Here is a 21,057-nt window from a genome sequence, read left to right as displayed (position 1 = left end):
TCAAGACCAGCCTGGGAAACTTGGCAAGACCTCATCTCTACAATAAATCAAAAAATTAGCGAGGCGTGGTGGCGCTCATCTGTGGTTCCAGCTATTTAGAAGACTGAGATAGAAGGATCGACTGAACACAGCAGGTTGAGGTTGTGGTGAACGATGCTCATGTCATTGCACTACAGCCTGGGCAAGAGTGAGACTCTGACTCAAAAAAAAAAAATACTCCTTACTGAAATTTGCACTTATTAAAATTTTAATTATAAACTACGGTGAGATAATATTTGTATATATGTGTGTGTGTGTATATATATATATTTATGTATATTTTTATATATATATATATATACACACACACGTAAGTGTTCACTTAAACATGTTATAATATTTTTCTGTCTAATAATTTGCCAACACTCATGGCAATGCTTAACTTAAGAAACATCACTATTATTTCCTACCCTATTATAATATTTATAACAAAGTATAAGTTTTCAATCATAGGACAATTGTTTTTTGTCTAAAGTCCTTTTCCATCTTGAGCAAAAATTCACCTTCTGGAACCCTCCTGTAGATGAACAAAGTCCAAAGAACTAGGTAGGATTGTGCATGGCTTGAAGTTCACTGAAGAATCAGTTCAATTATACAAGAATTCCACTGGTCTGAAGATATCAGATATGGTGCATTTTTAGAAGACTTGAAGTCTTAGACTATGGAGAAATAATGATATTGCTTCACAGACATATGGACATGATTGCACGTGGGTAAAGACTGATGGTGGAACCCCAGAGTTCTCAGAGGCACAGAAAATGCACCTTAATTTCTGGACATCAGAAAGTAGAGGTTGGTGAAGTTTGGTAAGACTAGCTAAAGTAACAGTTGGAGACTATAAATTCATACCTGTGAGGTAGGTGTTGTGTGAAGAATTAATGAAATAGTGAGAAAGGGGCTGAGACATGTCTTCATTCAAATCCAGTTTTTCAGGTGAAACGACTCCATTTTCTTCTCCACTCAGATAGCGCATAAATCCATCCACTGATATCTGTCCTGGAGGAAGTAAAGAGTTAAGAAGAATGTGAATGCATTCTTTTCAGGGGTATCAAGCTGCTTTAATTTTATTTTTTAGTCTTTTGCAGAAAATTCTGAAAGCATCCAAGGTAGACTGCAGCCACAACTGCAATTTAATATAAACAAGAGTGTAAGATCATGCTGTTTCACTACAATTATCTCCAAATGTCACAGATAGTAGGGAAAAAATATAGTTACATGATCCCCACTGACTTTTCAGATAATTTAAATAGCTAAACATCAACCTCCTGCTTTCAAATATAAGACTGGGTATTAACTTTATAGATAAATACCAAAATGCTATCAGTGCTTATCTCTGGATGAGAGAATCTAGGATAATTTTTCAAGTTTTGTATTATGGCTATATATTACTTTTTAATAAAAACTTATTCACACGTGTTTGTATCATTTTAAATGAAGTCAAAGTGTTTTCAAATGATGATCTTTTTCTCTGAAATAGAAAATAAAGATGACTGCAAATGAGTTCTTCCTAGGAATAAAAAACTGAATGTTCATAAAAAGGAGATCTTTAAATTTCATAGTTAGAATGATTTTACTTCAAATGGAAAAAATATGACTCACTTTTTTTAGTTTACTCAGATTCTATTTAGCAATTTTTCTTTTGATGTAACTTTTCTGAGTTGACTAATGCTAAACATTGAGATAATTATTTTTTCAGCTTTAATTGGCGAAAATGTATATATTTAAGGTGTAGAACTTGATGTTTTGATCCTGTATTGAGACAGAGACAATTCTTTATCTTTATCATAGCAATCTCTGTAGATATATAGAACCATCTTAACTATTTTGATCCATCACCAGTTTGTTCCTTCAACTTTGACCACCAAAGCTTCAAAACAACAGCACATTTGTCGGTAGAAAAGAGGTTTCAAAAAAGTGATGGAAGGTAGCATTTATTTTTTTCTTGTTGAAAGATTTTTTATTACTATAAAAATGATATATGTATGTTCATTTAGGAAATGAAATAAACAGAACGGAAAATAAAACTTTTTCTGAACATACCTAACTCTTCTTTCAGAGGTAGCTATGGTTAAAAACTTGGTGTGTATGCTTCCAGAAAAAAAAGTGTGTATAATTTTTTTATGAAGCTGCAATCATATATATATATAAATACATACATATATATACACATATATAATTATATATATATAATTTAGTAACCTCTTTTTTATTAACCGAACAATATGTAATGAATATTCTCATTTAAAAATAAATTCCATGTAGATAAATATTTAGCTATAACATATAAAATATATAACAACTTATATTTGATGTTATAAAATATGACACTATAACACAAAGTAATAATCTATTAGCACTGGCTATTAAAATTATTTCTAATTTTTCCACTAGTATAAATGACCTTGCAGTGAATACTCTGATAGGTAAATATTTGTAGAAATCCTTAATGATTTCTTCAGGATGAATTCCCAGAAATAGAATTGCTGGCTCAAAGATTATGCAGAATTTTAAGTTTTTAATACACATGTCTAGCAATTGACTTTAAACAATGAATATAAAAGTACCTGTTTTCCTTCTCTTCACCCTTACTACCAAACTTAGCAGTAAAAGTGCAATATCTGACTATTCTAATTTTTATTGATTGAGTATTATTTATTCTTGAACAGTATGAGGTGTGCTATCTGTAAATGTCAAAGCCGGCACTATTTACCACAGTAAAAATCTTTCACATTCAATGTATTTCTCAGTGTGAATAATGACTACTTTTGCCAAATTCTTTAAAAATTATAGCTAGAATTTCTTTGATATTTTCCAAGAATAAATAAATAAAAAGAAAGAAAAGGAGGAAAATGTGCTATTGGCTCTTTTGATGGGAGGAGCTATTTTATAAAAGAAAAATCTTTCTAAACGAACTTCTAAATAGTAACAATTATTTGTACCATGAACAGCTTAAAATTAATTCTAACATATTTTGATAATTTCAATGATGATAAAAAGAAAAAGTACTAAAAGTTTTCTTGCATTAGAAATGAGAAATATGACACAAAGTTCCTTAGATTGTTTTTGTGAGACTGATTTTTAATAGATGCCATAGTTTATATCTCTAAAGAACCATCACCTAACACAATGATCATTCTGATCATGCTGCTATTGATAAGAACACTTTGGTCACCACCTTGGAAAACTTCTTTTCAAAATTCATCTATGGTGGAATGCATTTATCCCTTTAGACTAAATTCAATTTTTGGAAACAAATCGAAGTCAATTTAGGGCCAAGCTACTTCAATAGATGGTTTTTAAAAATATTTTGGAGTATAAAACTCATTTAGAAGTAAAATTTTATTTTATTTATTTTAACTTAATTATAAAGATATGGGGTACAAGTCAGGATTAGGCACATACGTAATCTACAATCAGATGAAGTTTGGGCCTCCAACTGTTCCTCATTTTCCCTGGTTTAGGACCAGGTACCCTTTGTATTATTATGTGTTAGCCCCTTCTCACCTCCCCTGGCTGTGTCCCATGACTTCCAATCCCTTCCTTGTGCAATTGTTATAAATGTAAGGTCCCACTTATGAGTGAGAACATGTGGTATATGTTTTTTTCTGTGATAGATGATTAAGTATGATGTCTCCAACTCTATCCAATTTGCTGCGAAATTGATCTTCCATACACAATCCAGCAATACTCCTTCTGGGAATATACCCAGAGGAACACAAATTGTTCTACAAAAAGGACACTGTACACGCATGTTTATTGCCACAGTATTCACAGTAGCAAAAACATGGACCCAACCTTATTCTCCACTGGAAATAGACTGGATAAAGAAAATGTGGTACATATACATGATGAAATATTACACAGCCATAAAGAAGGACAAAAATTTATTTTTAAAGTTCTGTTTTCTTTGTAGTCTCTCTTATTTCTGTAACAAGTCTAGCCTGTCAGGTATTTCTTAAACTATATTCTCCATTTTTTCTCTCCCTTCTCCCTTCTTTTTCTTCTTCCCTCTTTATCTTTCACTTATTTCACAAAGATTTATCAAATACCTACCATGTGCTAAAATACACACAAAAATAAAGTACAGTAAAATGCAACCTCTGCTTTTAAAGAGCTCATAATCTATTAGAAGAGCAAATCAGGCCAGGCTCGGTGGCTCAGCCTGTAATCCCAGCGCTTTGGGAGGCCGAGGTGATTGGATTGCCTGAGCCCGCGGGTTCGAGACCCACCTGGGCAACTTGATGAGACCTCATCTTTACAATAAATCAAAAAAATTAGCCGGGCATGGTAATGCGCGCCTGTAGTTCCAGCTCCTTGGAAGGCGAGGTGAAAGGATCGCCGGAGCCAAGCAGGTCGAGGCTGCGGTGACCAGGAGTGGCCACTGCACTCCAGTCTGGGTGAGAGTGAGACTCCAACTCAAAAAAAAAAAAAGAAAAAAGAAAAAAACCATTCTCCCTTGAAAGGCAGGCATGAGCACCTCCAACACCAGATGTGCATGTATCTTTGCCATCCCTGGAGTCTACTAAGATGCTTTGTGCTTAGTAGGTATTAAATCACCACCTCTTTTGGATGATTATTGGGATACAAAATAGAAAATAAGTTTTGAACCTGGAAGACATCATCATTTTGTTTGATTCTTGTGTTCTGTTTCAGTCAAATGATCTGAAATTGCTCAGATTTGCTGTTTCAACCTGTATTTGACAATTTCACACAACTGAATCTCTTACTACAGCTATTTCTTAGAGGATAGGTAGTAAATGCATGTGTCTTCTGGGACCCAGAAAGGGAAAGTAATGTGACTGCTGGATGGATGTGCATACTGGGGCAGTCATAGGGTGTAGAAAACTAGCAAGTATACGCTCCTTATAAAGACATGCATTTTACAACAATAAAACATTGTGTGATCAAATAAAATGGTGCCAGATTTGACCCTGAGGATCAGTTTGTAACTTACTTGTAGTTACAAACTGCAAGAATAAATATTCTTTGGTCTGATCAGCAATGTTTAAAACCAGTTGAATATATATTTCAAAAAAAGACATACACCAACAGGGCAAGGATGGCAAATGAATTTAAACTTTAGTTCCAATGCCCATTTATTGTTTGTGCCTTCTGGGCACTTGTGTTGAGAAAGATTCTGAACCACGCTTGTGATTAATTTTGATGTCTGTCATGGGTACAAGACAGAAAAGTAAGGGTATACACACCATATATTTGACATCTCAAATGAAGATATTATAATTAAGCTCAAGATATCATTTGAAACATGAAAAGAATGTACATCCAAGTTTTATTCAATTTATTAATAAGGAAACCAGAAGATGACAAAGCTAGTTCAAAGAAGGCGATGAGACACTAATATATAACATATGTGTATATGTTTGTATATTTTTGTCAGCAAAAACCAAACCAAAAAACAAACCAAAAACAAACAAACAAAACCTAGACAGATATTGCTAAATTGAATACAAAGCTAGCTAATGTTCTACAGGTCAATTGAACTATAATCTTCTTGGCTATCTATCTTTATTATTTCCTAGGAATCAAATATTTTCACATAATTTTTAGCATAGATTGAAATAAATTTTAAAAATAGGTGGATAAGTGTGAGGTTATTTATAATTACAATTAAGTAATTTAAAAATCCCCAGTAAAAGAATTTACATAACCTCAAATAAGGATGAAGAATGAATATGGAGGGCAGTTCAGAGAGAACACAATTGCACACTGGAGGTCAGTATACACCAGGGATCAACTTTTCAATCCTGAAACTTTGCTTTGTCACAAAAGAAGCAAATGCTCAAGATGTCTGATGCAGCAAATAACTAGGCTGAGATAGGTCAAAGTCAAGAAAAGTCAGTGAAAAAATAAGGATAAAGAGTAGTCAGCTTGTAATCCATAAGGTTTCAGTCAAGGTGGCAGTTCATTTGTAAAAATACATATGTTTTGGTGTAATGAATTAGCTTAAAAAGTAGCTCTGATTAGAAAAGACTTTGAGACAGAGAACAGATTCTCAGATGATCATCCTTTCCTATAAACAGCTGGAATATTGCGGTTGTGGTTGACTTTAATGCACCAGTCCTTTTCTAGCTAACTTTCACTGCTTATGAAAAACTGCTTATAATTTTTTTTCTGGTCCAAAAAGGTGCATAGAAGAATGAAAAACTTTGAGAATTAAGGTAAGAAAACACACTACTTTTCTAAACAAATTAGTAACAGCACAAGAAATGTAGCTTCCTCCCACTTCTGCCAGCAGTAACTTGTCAGGGACAAATTCCTTAACTACAGGATGAGTAAACTGTATGGACATTTAAGTCTCCTCTAGCGCTAAAAGTCTATAATTCAAGTAGGCTAATGTTCTAGGAATTATTACTAGCTACATTAAAATAAAATGTCCCAGATTAGAATAAGATTACAAAACGTTAAGCCACAATGAAAAGCAATGCTACAATTTTTTGAAATAAAATCAACAGGGAGAGATGTTAAATTCAGAAGGATAAGGCCAGTTGACAAAGGCTAAAAATAAATTCCCTTACATATTTTCTTAATAAAAGATCAGTATTCTTCCAATTGGACATGTCACTCATATAATTATACCTAAAGGTCTTTATTATAAGCATACATAAATTGCTTGAACCACTTAGAGCCAAAGTAGAAAATGTATATCCCTCAAGGGATAGAAAAAAAGCACTGCTTCTGAAGAAGTCAGGAAGACACAAATTCAAAATTCTGCTGTGACATAATCATACCTTCCAGGGATACTTCACAATCATGCTTTAAAACTGTGCAGTCTATCCAGGGACACTCAGCTGGATGTAGTTCATGCTTACAAGAGCTTGCAAAGGCCCTTGAGTGTTTAGTGGGGTACAGGCTACTCTGATATCTTCTCCCCACTCAGGGCCATCCCATGGGGCTCAAGGAAAATTAAAAATGAGGAGAATCTGTGTCCAGGAAAGGGAGCTCTAGAGACTAGAACAGAAAAATGGTCTATAAGAGCTTTGCAGATTGATTCTCTCATCTTCTCAGGTCTTGATCATTTTATCTATTGGCTTCTAAAAACCTATTCTTAGCAGAACCTTCTGGGTTGATGTCCTGTTTCAAACATCTGGGAAAAGGTATTTTCAGCTCATGTTTCTCCAGGAAGAGCAAGATGGCTTGACCTCATCCGGGAGTTGGGGCGCTCCTTACTGGTGGTAATCAGTGAGCACATACTTATTGAGGGTCCACCTCTATGTTTCCAGGGTTGGGAATAACCAAGGATGTGTCCATCAGAGCCTTGCCTTTCAAGAACTTTAAAACATGGCTTGTAAAAAATTTTTACTTGATTCCTTTTGCTGTACAGTTTCTATGCATTTAGTTTAGTATTCTAATGCATACATAGCTAAAGAGTTTGGAGTTGGAGCCCACGCACCCAGTTAGTAGACAAACACACTAACTTCATGCTGGCCACATAGGAACCTTCTTGGGGCTGTAAATTTCAGAAGTCTTCTGAAAGAATCAACTCATTATGATCTAGTTCTGCTCCAGTTTCTCTTTCACCCTTCTGCTGCCAAGGTCTGATAGAAGATGAAAGAAAATTAGCCAAGTTTGATTGCTGATGGACTGAGTCTAGAAGGAAGGCATGGGGAGGAGCTGAGTGTAACCAGTGAGTGGAATCACCAAGGTGGGCTAAGAATGCACCTGTGTGATTTGCTCTTCACACACAGATGAAACTTCAGGAAGCAACTATAGGAAAAACAGCACGGTCCAGAAGCTGAGAGTTGATTTCTAAGTTTAGAACTATATCTATAGCTGTTACTCAGTACTATTTTACTAGGACGGTTAGTAGAAATAAGTTCCTTCATTTCCCTTGATTAGAAGGAAACACTTTGAAACATTTTAGCTGATGCTTTTGGTATTTACTTCTATATCTCAAAATAATATGCTTGTATTACTATTTTTGACTTATTGTCCTAAACGTTGAGAATATTCCTCTTTCTTATCTCTACTCCCACAGCACAAATACACATTCTTCCCTTCCTTCTGAGATAGCTATATTATAATTTAGCTACAGTGCTCAGTGTTTATATTATCATGACTGTGTATTCTATTCAGGACTGAGTCATATAATTTTTGTTTTCATGCACAATTTTTTATTTTCCCTATAGTTAGTAATTGTTTTGTTTTGTCATTTGCTTAACTTTTAAAAATACATATCTCTAGTTGAAATCCAAAATGTCTATCGGTTATCTAAACCTCTTTGTTACATTCTCTTGAAGAAGTCTTTTCTGGAGCCTTTAGGTCTGCTCCAATGTAGGTAGATTAATTTTCATTTTCTTCACTTCTATTCTGCACTAAATCTCTTTTATTTTCATATACCATGTCTTCCTTTTTCATGATTAGCTTTTTCATCTTAGTTGGAGCACATTTGTTGGTAACTTCTTGAGAAAGGGCTCATGGATGTTAAATTTCTTGAGTCTTGCATGTCTAAAAAAGCTTCATCACATTTGCACACTTGATTTAGTTTGGCTGGGTATAGTATTTTGGATTGAAAATTTTTAAAAATTATTTTTATTTTTATTTTTTGAGTTGGGGGTCTCACTCTGTCACCCAGGCCAGAGTGCAGTGGCACCATCATGACTACTGCAACTTAGACTTCCTGGGCTTAGGTGATCCTTCTGCCTCACCTTCCTGAGTAGTGCAACTACAGGCATGTGTCACCACACCTGGCTAATTTTTTGATTTTTTTTTTTGTAGAGGCAAGGTCTTGCTATGCTGCCTAATCTGGTTTCAAATTCCTAGGCTCAAGCAATTTTATCACAGTGGCCTCCCAAACTGCTGGGTCTATAGGTGTGAGCCACCAGGCCTGGCTGGAAATTTGTTTTAAATATTTTTATGGGAAAATTTATTCTATTATCTCTCAGCTTCTATTATGCCTATTAAGAGATTTGAAGACGTTCTGACTCAGTATCCTAAATACAATCATGTGGCCTGTTTTGCTTTGTTTAGTGTCCCTCTAAAAGTTTCTAGCATTTTTGGTCCCACTTCCTTGAAATTTCACAATGATATATGTGCTTTGGTATGGGTTTATGCTTATTCCCTGTGCTGGGCTCCCTTTGAAGGCTCCCAATCTGAAAGCTATTGTATTGTTTGAGAAAAATTTTATAAATTATTTCAATGATAACTTCCTATATTTTTTCTTTATGGAATCTTATTTGGTTGGATTTTACATTTTTTATACATTTTCCTTCCATTTTCATCCCAATATTTTTTGCTCTACTCTTTAAAGGATTTCCTCAACTTCACTCCAACTCTTCTCTGAGTGTTTTAGTTCTGTTATACTCTTTTTAATGTCTAAGAGCCAGTTTATATTTTCTGACACTTCTTTTTAAAAATTAGCATTCTGTTCTTTTTTAATGAATGCAATGTGCAATATATATATGTTATTATTATTTTTTTGAGTGGGAGTCTCACTCTGTCACCCAGACTGGAGTGCAGTGGCCACTCCTGGTCACTGTAGCCTTGACCTGCTGGGCTCCGGCGATCCTTCCGCCACAGCCTTCCAAGCAACTGGAACTACAGGTGCGCGCTACCACACCTGGCTAATTTATTGTAGAGATGAGGTCTCACCAAGTTGCTCAGGCGGGTCTCAAACCCGCGGTCTCCGGCAATCCACTCACCTCGGCCTCCCAAAGCACTGGGATTACAAACTGAGACACCGAGCCGGGCGTATTTATTTTTTTAAGGGATATATATTTAAAGAATTCTCACTACATGTTTTGTTTTTTTTTTACAAAGTTACATTTTTTCCTGCTTATTTCTGCTTTTTTAAAAAGAAAATTTTCTCCATATGTTTAGTACTTAAAAAAATTTTTTTTCTGGTCAAGGTCTCACTGTCATCCAGGCTGGATTGCAGTGGCATGCTCATGGCTCAAATTCCTGGGTTCAAGCAATCCTCCTGCCTTGACCTCCCAAAGTGCTGGGATTACATGTGTGAAACACCATGTCTGGCCAAAAACTTTTAATTATCTGTTCATATTTCAAACTGGCAGACTAAAAAGTGTGTGAGATTTTTGATTGCATTTGGTAACCTTGAAAAATAGGAGAGTTGATAAGGCATCAGTGCAGAAGAATCTGTCTTTTTCTCCTTTGCAATAATCTCTAATGTTAATTATCTTTAGGTCTTTCATCTTGGTCTGATCAGAGTCTTGAGGGGTTCGGTCTAATCTCTTGCCAGGAAAGTGAAGGCTTGGATGTCAGCATTCTAGAACCAGATTGGGGGAAGAACACTGAAGGTCTCAGCATTTAGTAGGTTTATGATCACTTTCTCTCCTTGCTTTCAAAATACTAGCCTTTCAAAATGGTGGCCTGTGTCATCCTCACACTCTCTGTCTTCCTGAATTCAGAGAGTAAACCCTTAATCTCTTTCAGGTGGGAGTTCTGGCTGTTTCATAAGCAGCTGTCAAATAATCCCCTTCACTTTATGCTTTACCTCCAATCTCACTTCCAAAGGAAACTAGCACCAACAATTCCAGGGACTTTTAAGGTTTCTGTAGAATAACTCATGTTGGCTCCCAGTTTTACACATGGCTGATCTACGATTAGTTCTACAGATCTGGTAACAGTTATAAACATATGAGGGGGGACCCCAAAAACAAGAATTATCTTTTGGAAGGCAGACCCCTTGTACACTTGGAATTTGTTCCTCCAGACAAAGCAGTCAACCAATGTTTTTATCTGGAAGTTTTGAGAAATTTGCGTCATGACTTGTGGAAGAAACACCCTGAGTTGTGGCAAACAGGTGACTGACTGGCTCTTTCACCATGACAGTGTACCTGCCCACATTGCGCTGGGTATTCAGCAGTTTTTGACCAAAATCATCATGACTGACCCCTTCCTATTCACCCAATTTTGCCTTGAGCGATTTTGTTTGTTTGTTTCTCCAGATGAAAAAAAAAGTCCTCAAAGGGAAATGTTTTGTTGCTCTGGAAGAGGTAGGAAAAAAATGGCAGAAGCACTAAAGGGCGTCAAAACTGATGAGTTCAAAAACTGTCTTGAGCAGTGGAGAAAGTGTCTCGGTAGGTATATTGCATCAAATGGAGAGTACTTTGAAGGGGACTAAAGTTTAAACACGTAAAAATAAATAAACATTTTAAATGAATAAATTCCATTTTGGGGGTCCCCTCTAATATAGTCAGCGGTCTAAATTATGTAATTGTTGTCTATTGTTATCATTCCCTCTTGCCAAATTATGCCTTTAAATAATCTCTTACTGCAGTTTTTTAGTAGTCTTAAGAAAATTCCATGAGATGAATATGTACAGTCCGTCATATTTATTCTGAAGTTCTGTGGTTTTCTACTGTTGCCATATTTCAGATATTTTTGTTGATTAAATGTAAAAAGTTAAATTTCACATTATTTTTATTTTTGATCCTAGTATTTTTAGGTACAGTTGAATTAGATAGGAAGAACAAGAAGATCTTCAGCTTTGCCTAGTCTGAGACTTATTGTGAGGTGCCTTGGCTTTCTTTTATCTATGTCTTTCTAATGAAAACAGGCAGTGATAAGTATTTCACCACAGATGTCACTGCATGGCTAATTCGTCAGTCAGGTTGTTCTTGTTATGTCTTCTCCCAGGTAGCGTGCGATCCTTGTCACAGAGATAACCTGAGTTCTCAGGTACTTACCAAGCAGAATGTTGCTTGGGCCCTTTGGCTTCCCATGCCCACCTCACAAAGTTGCTTGTGGGGAGGAGGTAGGCAGTGCATATAGAGTGATCAATTCCTTGAGTGTCTAAAAAAGTGATCACTGAGTCAAAGGAACTCTTGACTTTTTGGGTGCTGGTGACTTGTCCAACACTCCTCATGATGATCATAACTTCATTCCATTGGCGACAAAATTACATCAAGATTTGTAATTCTAATTCCTGTCTCTTATATAAATTTGCAATTTGAGTTCAATATACTGCAAGAGAAATCATCAGATTAAATGTAAAAAAAAATTTAAGGAGATTTTTAGAACTAAATTCTAAAGCAATGAAATAAATTGTGCATTCAATCCTTATCATAGTAGGAAGTATTTTATAGATGAGCTATTTCCTCACTTATCCTGGTCAAGTCCCTCTTTCTCTTCTCCAAAACAGGCAGCAACAAAGTATTCTACTTTTTGCTTTAGGGAAGTGAGGGATGGCAGAGGGAAAAAAAAAAAAAAATCCCAAAACAAAAGAGTGCATTTTCTGCTTAGTCCTGAGGGCACTCTTATATTAAGCCTTCAGTGTCCTCAAGTTTAGGGGAAGCTCCAGATAAGTCAGATGTCCTAAAGAGAAAAGCCCGTTGCTCTGGAACAGAAGGTGTTCCAGAGAGTTTCAGGTCCTGGTATTCCCAAGCAGCCAGAACCTTTAGAAGTAGAAGTATCTGTTTAAGTGATGTAAGTAGATGGTCTTGAGCCTGAGCCTAAAAGAGTACCTCTTCGGTCCACCCAAGACTGGCAGGATGAAGCTGAGCCTGTAGTTATGAAAAGGATGATCAACAACCAAGAACAGAAAGGAATGAGATGGTTGCTGGCTTGGACCAAATACCAGTTTCCCCCTTTGATGATAAGGCAGTAGGTAAGGCTTTTAGAGGTTGATGCTACTCTAGATTATTTTAAGAGAGAGAGAGAGAGAGAGCAAGAGAGCGAGAGAGCACGCGCCAGGGAAGGAGGGGGGTAGAGGAGGGGGAGAGAGAGAGAAAAAGAGAGGCTTATTTTGAGTACACTGAACTGATGGTCTCCCCAAACGTCACCATAACATGAAGACTTCCCTGACCGCCCTATACAAATAGCAATCATGCCTGCTGGATCACGCCTGCTGGCCCTCCTATCTACTACGCTGCTTAATATTTCTCCATAGTACACATTACTGTCTGTCACCATTTATCACCATCTGTCATTTCAATATTTACTTGTTTTTAATTTTGGTATCCTCTTGCAAGATGGTAAGTTTCATGAGGACAGAGGGTCTTAGCTTGTGTTTCCCTTGAATCAGATTCTGAAATGAGGATTTGAGTCTTGAAACACTGATAAGGTATTGGGGAAGATAGCCAATCATGAGTGAGTGATCAGGCAAGCCATTAATGTGGGTAACAGGAGTTTAATGCCAATAATCACTAGGAAATGGGCTAGATCATGTACTTAAAAGTGATCCCCTCTAAGGAAAGAGGGAGCTGAAGCTTTTACATACCAAGTTTTCATCAGTTATCATTTGTGGACTCTTTATAGGGGGACAATTCCCCAGTACCTCTGGCTCACTATACCCTTGGGAAGCGGGGACTCTGGCAGTGAAAGAAAGCCGTCAGCAGAGATACAGGCACCCAGTGGGAAGTCTAGCCAGCGGACAGGGTTTCCTCAGTTTACTGATGATCTTCACAACTCAGAACAGTACCTGACTTGCAAGTGCTAATGCATATTAGTTCTTTGGTTCTACAAATATTAACATTTGTGTGTTAATTCACATTACGAGTGGTTCATTTTGATAACTAAATCTCTCAGACTAAGTTGTACCATGGATAACTAAAAGTGGCAATTCTGAGTTTAGCTATTAATATAAATGATACTTCAAAACAAGGACTAAGAAAATTTTTTTAAAAAACATTAGGCAGGGGGTGGCTCACATTTATAATCTCATTGCTTTGGGAAGCCAAGACAGGAGGATTGCTTGAGTCTGGAAGCTTGAGATCACTTTGGGCAAAATAGTGAGATCCTATCTCTACAAAAAATTTAAAAATTAGCCAGGCATGGTGATGCACATCTGAAGTACCAGCTGCTTGGGAGGATTGCTGGAACCTGGAAATTTGAGGTTGTAGTAAGCTATGATTGCACCATTGTACTTCAGTTTGGGCAACAGAGACATCATATCTCAAATAAAATAAGGAAGAAAGAAAAAAAAATCAAATAAATGCAATGACAGCTTACAGACCAGAACCAAGTGGCCTGGCCAGCGTTAACTAATGATATCTTGAAGATCATCAAATGTGCTGTAGAAGGACAGGGAGTATTTGGGGGCGGAGGGACGAGTCCCAATCAAGTCTTAGAGAGATTAGAAGTTTTATTTTCATTATTTATTTAGAGTTGAGGTCTCACTCTGTTGACCAGGCTGGAGTGCAGTGAAATGATCATGGCTCATTCCAGGCTCGACTGCTTGGGCTCAGGCGATCCTTCCTCCTCTGCTTCCTGAGTAGCTGGGACTACATACATGTGACACACACCCAGTTAACTTTTTGATTTTTTTTTTTTTGTAGAGACAAGGTCTCACATGTTGCCTAAGCTTGGAGACAGGAGGTGTTAACTTTCCTCCCTACCTCTGCTTAGCCCCTGGCAGAAGTACTAACCAGGCAGCATTAAATGTGCAAGGCTATCAAAATAGACCAGAAGGTGGCGACTAGGGAAATTCAGAATAGGGCAGATCAATCCTTCAAGAGCAGAGGTGACTACACTTGATCTCACTGCCCATGGCAAGCTGCTTGCCCCATCAATATCCTCTCTTTTTAGCTTCCTTTGCTCAGGTAGAATTTCCTAATACATTCCTGAGTAAAAATCTGAAATAAATCCAAGGGCTCTCACCTTCTACCCAGAAGTTCATGAACATGACTTTCAATAAGGTCTGGGAACACAAGCAGATGCTCTTCATAGAAACTGGAGCTCCTGAGTCCAATGATGCATCCTCAGTACATATGCTGCTGTTATACTTTATATGGGCTCCATGGCTGGGGAAGGGGAAAAGCACATGGGGCATGGTAGAAAGGTACTCCCTAAATATAATTCACGGCACGTGACTAAGTTACCTGCAAAGGTCCCTGTTCAGGCTTTTCCTTGTTTGGTATGTGTTTTATAATGGGATGGTTACCTGGGAAATGAATCCATTAAGACATCAAAGGACTGACGTGGAAATGCTCTTGGGCTAGTCTAAAAGTAGCAAATCTAAGGCAGCAAAGTGCTGAGGAAAAGAGGCTCAAGGAATTAAAATGAGGCTGGCTGTGTTTACATACACAATACTTAAAAAAAGTAATGGAGTCTGACTTGAAAGGGAAGGGCAAGGAAGAATAAGAGACCCTTAGAAGAGCTTCATGAATTAATTTATTTCCAGCATATTGTTTAACAAACCTTCATGTATGCACTGCTTACTATATGCAAATATTAACTCATTTCACCTTCACAATAACTATGTAAGTGGATTATTTTGTAAGTATTTTATAGATGAAACATGAGGCAAGTAACTTGCTTAAGGCTGTACACCTCACATGTGAATAAGTTGGGACTGGAGCCCAGGCATTCAGACTTTGTGGTCCATGCCATTAATCACTATGCTTTGTAAAAGACACCACTGGTCATCTAGTTATAGGAGAAAGACAATAATAATAATAATAATAATGATAATTAATAATGGGAGCTATCATTACTGAGCAGGGACCTCCTACCAGGCACAGAAATCCCAAGAGAGAATTTTTTTTTCCTTTTTAATACACACATACTTATTTATTTAGTTTTATAAATAGACTGGGTCTCGCTATGCTGCCCAGGATGGTCTCGAACTCCTGACCTCAAGCAATTCCCCAGTCTCAGCCTTCCAAAGCACAGAGAATACAGGTGTGAGCCACCACAACTTGCATGATGAGAGAGGTACTTCAATTTTTTTTTTTTTGAGTCAGCGTCTCACTGTGTCACTCAGACTGGAGTGCAGAGTGGCACGATCATGGTTCACCACAGCTTTGACCTCCTGGGTTCAGGCAATCCACCTCAGTCACCCAAGTAGCTGAGACTACAGGTATGCACCACCACACCTGGCTAATTTTTTTATTTTTATGTTTTGTAGAGACAGTGTTTTGCTATGTTTCCCAGGCTGGTCTTGAACTCCTGGGGTTAAGTGATCCTCCTGCCTTGGCCTCCCAAAGAACTGGGTCTGCAGGAACGAGCCACCACGCTCAGCCTGAGAGATACTCCTTAATTCTCACTTTCAGTTGCATAAACAGAGTCTTAGAGGGGTAAGCAACCTGTCTGAGGGCACAAGGGTAGGTAGTAAGAAAGCTGGATATGGCACTCATGCCAGGACAATGGAAAGACAGATGATGGTGGGTGCCATTGAGGATGTTTACCTGCTTAACTCCCCCAGGAATGGCCTGGATGGAGATATGAATGATGGGGAGGAGAGGAGTCTTGCCTCCATGGCAGTTGGCTTCAACCTGGCACCAGCATTAGTCCTAAAAATAGCCCTGAATGTGACCAAGGAAGAGTTTTCCCATGACTTACTTATCTCTGTAAAATGTGTTACTTTAATCTCCCTTTTTAAAGAAGCTGAGCTCCTAGGGTCAAACGACCCATCTGGCAGAGGTGTGAGGATTAGCTCTTTGATTTTAATATGTCTATCAAGGTCCAAAATTCTTTTCCACACTTAATTTACATTATAATCTCTGCAAGCAATTTCAAGCATCCTCTAGCATTTTTATTCTCCAACCTACTAGTCTGCCTTTTAGGAAGAAAAATAAAATACAATGGAAAACTTGTCACGCTAACAAGAGGACAAGAGAAATGCTAAACGGAAGAGGTGACGTTGTTTTGCTGGTTTTACAAAGAAATAAAAAGTGCAAGTTAGCTTAAAAAAATTAAACAGCCAAACACATCAAATAACTCCTTCACAAGCCCTGCACACAGAGAAATCTTGATGACATTTAGCATCGGAAGACAGATGGCCCACAAATCCACATGAAATCATCACACAGTCGATATGGGCAAACTGGACGATATGTCTGCCAGCCGCATGGCTTCCAGCCTTCTTCTATTATGCCAAATGCCAGTTAGGCAGGCTCTGTCACTCATATGTTTGGATGTCACTGGGATTAGGTGGTTGAGAATCCATTCATCATCACTCAATCCCCATTCTTAATGTGATAATACCAGAGCATCCTGGAAAGTCACCAGTCCAATGGGCACCTCCTTAAGTCACTTCCAAGCACAGCATTAAGAAGCTATTTCTTGACTTTCATTTTATTCCTGTTGCTGTGGCCCTTGTGACTTCTGCTAGACTAGCTCAGAGAAAGTCAGTGCAGATGGCGTTAATATCCTGTTGCTTACCAAAATCAATTTGCCGGCTTTAGGAAATAATCTATTAAATGTTCCTATTCAGTGATCTTTACTTGGGCACAAACTTCCCTGTCACATTTGTCGGCTCACTGTGTGTTTGTGTAGCATATAAACTTGGCTGGTTTCTTTAGCTATTTTATCATTTTATCTTCCCATCCCTGGAGTAAGTATATTCTTTACCTGTTCTCATGTATTATTTTAGTTTATTTTTTGAGTTGGGGGGTCTCACTTTGTCGCATAGGCTGGAGGGCAGTTGCATTATCATGGTTCACCACAGCCTCACCTCCTGGGCTCAGGTATCTTTCCACCTAAGCCCCTCAAGCAGCTGGGACCACAGGAGCACACCACCATACCCAGTTTTTTTTTTTTGGAGAGATGTGGATTCACTATGTTGCCCAGGCTGGTCTTGAACTGCTGGGCTCAAGCAATCCTCCTGCCTTGACCTCCCAAAGTGTTGGGATTATAGATGTTAGCCACCATGCCCCAGCTCATGCATTATAATTATTTCTCAGGTTGTCACACATTCTTATTTCATCTTGATGGCAAAAACCATCCTATTGCCATAAACTATGTGTGAATACAAGCTATGGGGTGCTAATGGTCACTAAATGGGTCTTCTCAACTAAATGTGCTCTTTCCCAAAGCTTTTGAAGATTAGCCCCTCCCATGGTTCTCACAGTGTTCTGAGTCCCTGCAGTTTTTTTTTGCATTATGTTGGACTATTTGATGTGGTTCTGTGTGAAAATTCTTAATAATAACATCTTACTTTGACTTAGCACTTTCCTTTTTTCCAAAGTATTCTTACATCTGTGAGTTTATTTACTCCCCATCATTCTGTTTGGTAGGTAGAAGACAGTTTTATTATTTAACATGGCAGATAAACAAACTTTGTCCCAAGAGAGATTAAGTAGTTTCTTTAAATTGACATAGAGAGATAAGGACAGAATGCAGATCAGAACCTTTCTCTCTTCAATACAGCTTCAGAGATGTATTTGAAGCTAGACTTGCTTAAGCAGTGATTTATCATTTAGAGGTAGAATTTCTTAGAGGGGAGGAAGCACATTCCATAGCCTTTAACTAGTGCACTGCCATGCTGCTTTCTTATAGGAGACCTTCCACGATGGTTCCTGACCATAATTCAAAGGAACAAAAATGCTCTAGATTCTTAACCAGAATGTCATGTTCCTGGGCCAACCTGGACATTGGCTTTCTAAGGGCAAGGACCATGCACCACCACATCTGGTTAATTTTTTTTAATTTAGTTTTTGTAGAGACAAGATCTTGCTATGTTGACTAGGCTGGCCTTGAATTCCTAGGCTAAAGCAGTCCTCTCGCCTTGGCTTCCCAAGGTATTGAGGTTATAGGCATCAGCCACCATGCCCAGCTGATGAGTATCAGGTACTTTGAAGACTCGCTCTTTTGGCAAGCTGGAGATTTTTATTTACATCTCTTCCATTGTCTAACATAAAGGCACGACCAGAATCTCATTGTCTATTGATGCTTTCTAGAGAACTACTGAGAGCATGTTACTCTAGTGCCTTAAATGCCACCTGACTGGCTTCTCTCCCATCTGACTCTCTGCTCTACAGCATGAAGCATGGCATAAAATGTCATTTTCCTCTTGAGAATCCTGCAGCACCACCAACTACAGAAGATGTTCTATAATACTGAGGGCCCTGTGAGGTGAAGAATGGCACCTTTCTGCTGTCTAGCTCAAGGGCTGGCACAGGTAGCAAGTCTCCAAAAACTGTGTTGAGTAAATAAATGACAAAAATCAGTCAAGAGCAGAACCAAGGCTTCCATTCAGGTCACAAATGCTACCCTTTTGGACTTCTCACTAATTTCTTCTCATACAGCGCAACTAGTCAAGTTCCTTGACCATCCAAAGACTCAGTTTCCTCATTGTAAAATGGAGATAATAACATGAACTTGAAGATTTGTTCTGAAGCTTATACAAGAAAATTAGCAGGTAAAGTGCTTGGAGCAATTTCTGAAATTCCCTAGAACCTCAATAAATGAAACTTCCCTTTCCTACAACCTTCCCTAATGCATAAAGAACACTCAATAGACATTTGCTAAATGAACGAATGGAGGTATATTATAGTTATTTTGTATAATAACTTGGAGGTATAGGCTCCTTGAGAGCAAAGATTATCTTTATTTTCCATGATTATTAGATTAAAATTATGCATGCAATTACATTGGGTATGTGTTGGAATAAAGAAAAATGTTCAGTGAGTGTCAGGTATCTTTTTTTTTTTTTTTTTCCGAGTCAGGGCTCTCACTCTGTCACCCAGGCTGGAGTGCAGTGGCATGATCATGATTCACCACTGCCTTGACCTCCTGAGCTTAGATGATCCTTTTGCCTCACTCCTGAATAGTTGGGACTATAGGTGTGTACTACCATACTTGGTTAATTTATTTCTGTAATTTACTTTTTGTAGAAACAAGATCTCATATGTTGTCTAGGCTGGTCTCAAACTCCTTGGCTCAAGTAATCCTCTCACCTCAGCCTCCCAAGGTGCTGGGTTTATGGGCATGAGCCACCATACCTGGCCAATGAATATCAGGTATTTTGAAGGCTCTCTCTTTTGGCATGCTGGAGATTTTTGTTATAGCTGAGGATTTTGATATAACAATCCTTTTTATACTACTGTGATTATGGTGAATACTGTTTTGCTGGTAATCGTACTGTAGCAGACTGTACTGGTACTCCAGGAGACGTGATGGAGCTGGATTTCCATCTACCTCTCTTTGTCTGATGGCTCACTGTATGTGGAACAGACGGAAATGCCTGAGAATTAACATGTCCTCGGAGCATCCACAAATAAAGACTGTGGCTGGGTATCACTGGCTTGACAACGCAGCTTTTATTAGCTGCCTTGTCTTCCTCATTCTCATTTCCTACTTTCCTACTACTGCTTTCTGGCATCACCTCTCAAATTTATGTACTTGAATTCTTCTTTCAGAGTCAACACCTGGGCGACTCTCTATAAAGACATAGAGCAACATTATGGAGAAGCATTTGTGACTCATTTTCTACGTGTAAGGGAGAACAGTTAGTAAGAAGTTTGATTTTTATTCATCTCTCTCAATTATATCTCCAGTTTAAATAATGCTACCCCTAGCCTGGAGATAATCTTTGCTGTCACAGCTGGAGTCTTAGAGACTGCAGTGATCCAGAGTTAAGACAGCCCTCCCAGAATCTCCACGAGAGATTAGTGAAATCCTTGGTCACTGCCAGCTTCCTGACAGTATTCTCTGTAATGGCACATTTTTCAGTTCTTCTGTTAAGGATTAGGATAGACTTTCCATACCTCCCACTCAATCTGGTAGTTTCCTTATGGTCATGGTTTGTTTTCTCTCAGCATTCAGCCTGTTTCCCTCCCACTTATTTGGTTGTAAAATTGTGAGTAAAACAAGACTGAAAAATGCAGATGTTGGGGGCCACATGCCTGTGACTCTGTGAACTCTTTCCCTCTCAGCATAGTGCAACCTGAGAAGCTGTTCTGACTGAGCCATCCCACTCCCCTCCCTGCCCACCCCCCACCCAGTCCCTGACAAGGGGAAAGGTGTCCTAGTCAGCAATTGCTAACACTATGTTCTGCTTGGAGGTAACATACAAGGGGAAAGGAGCCATTCTCTGCTTTATTCCAAAGCTCCCCCATGAAATGACAAGGCACCCCAGGAAGTTCTGATAAGGGAAAGATGTTTTAATAAACTCAGAAAACCATGGTGTGGATGAGGCTACCAAATTCACTCCTCTATCTCTTGGGACTGGCATTCGACTTAACCTTTGACTATTTAACCTTTGACTATTTATACATTTCCCTTCTGGTTCTTTTCTGCATAAGAGACATTTTGACTGTGAGTAAACTGGTCTGTGACTTTCTGGCCAGAGCTGTGGGACTGATCAGACGTTGAAGT

At 38.1% G+C, this 21,057-nt stretch overlaps 1 protein-coding gene across 3 annotated transcripts in view; it reads right to left on the bottom strand.

The window, feature by feature from the left end:
* PLCB1 (phospholipase C beta 1) overlaps positions 1 to 21,057 on the bottom strand; it is a 283,302-nt gene that overhangs the window by 206,738 nt on the left and 55,507 nt on the right. For all 3 annotated transcript variants that reach the window (XM_008055186.1, XM_008055185.1, XM_008055187.1), the window contains exon 7: positions 889 to 1,035. In XM_008055186.1, the coding sequence (XP_008053377.1) occupies positions 889 to 1,035 (147 nt within the window). The remainder of the gene's footprint in view (positions 1 to 888; positions 1,036 to 21,057) is intronic.

The sequence above is a fragment of the Carlito syrichta genome, unplaced genomic scaffold, assembly GCF_000164805.1.
Source record: "Carlito syrichta isolate Samal-C Ts95f unplaced genomic scaffold, Tarsius_syrichta-2.0.1 Scaffold301764, whole genome shotgun sequence".
Lineage (NCBI taxonomy): Eukaryota > Metazoa > Chordata > Mammalia > Primates > Tarsiidae > Carlito > Carlito syrichta.
This window is presented reverse-complemented; position numbering and strand designations above follow the sequence as displayed.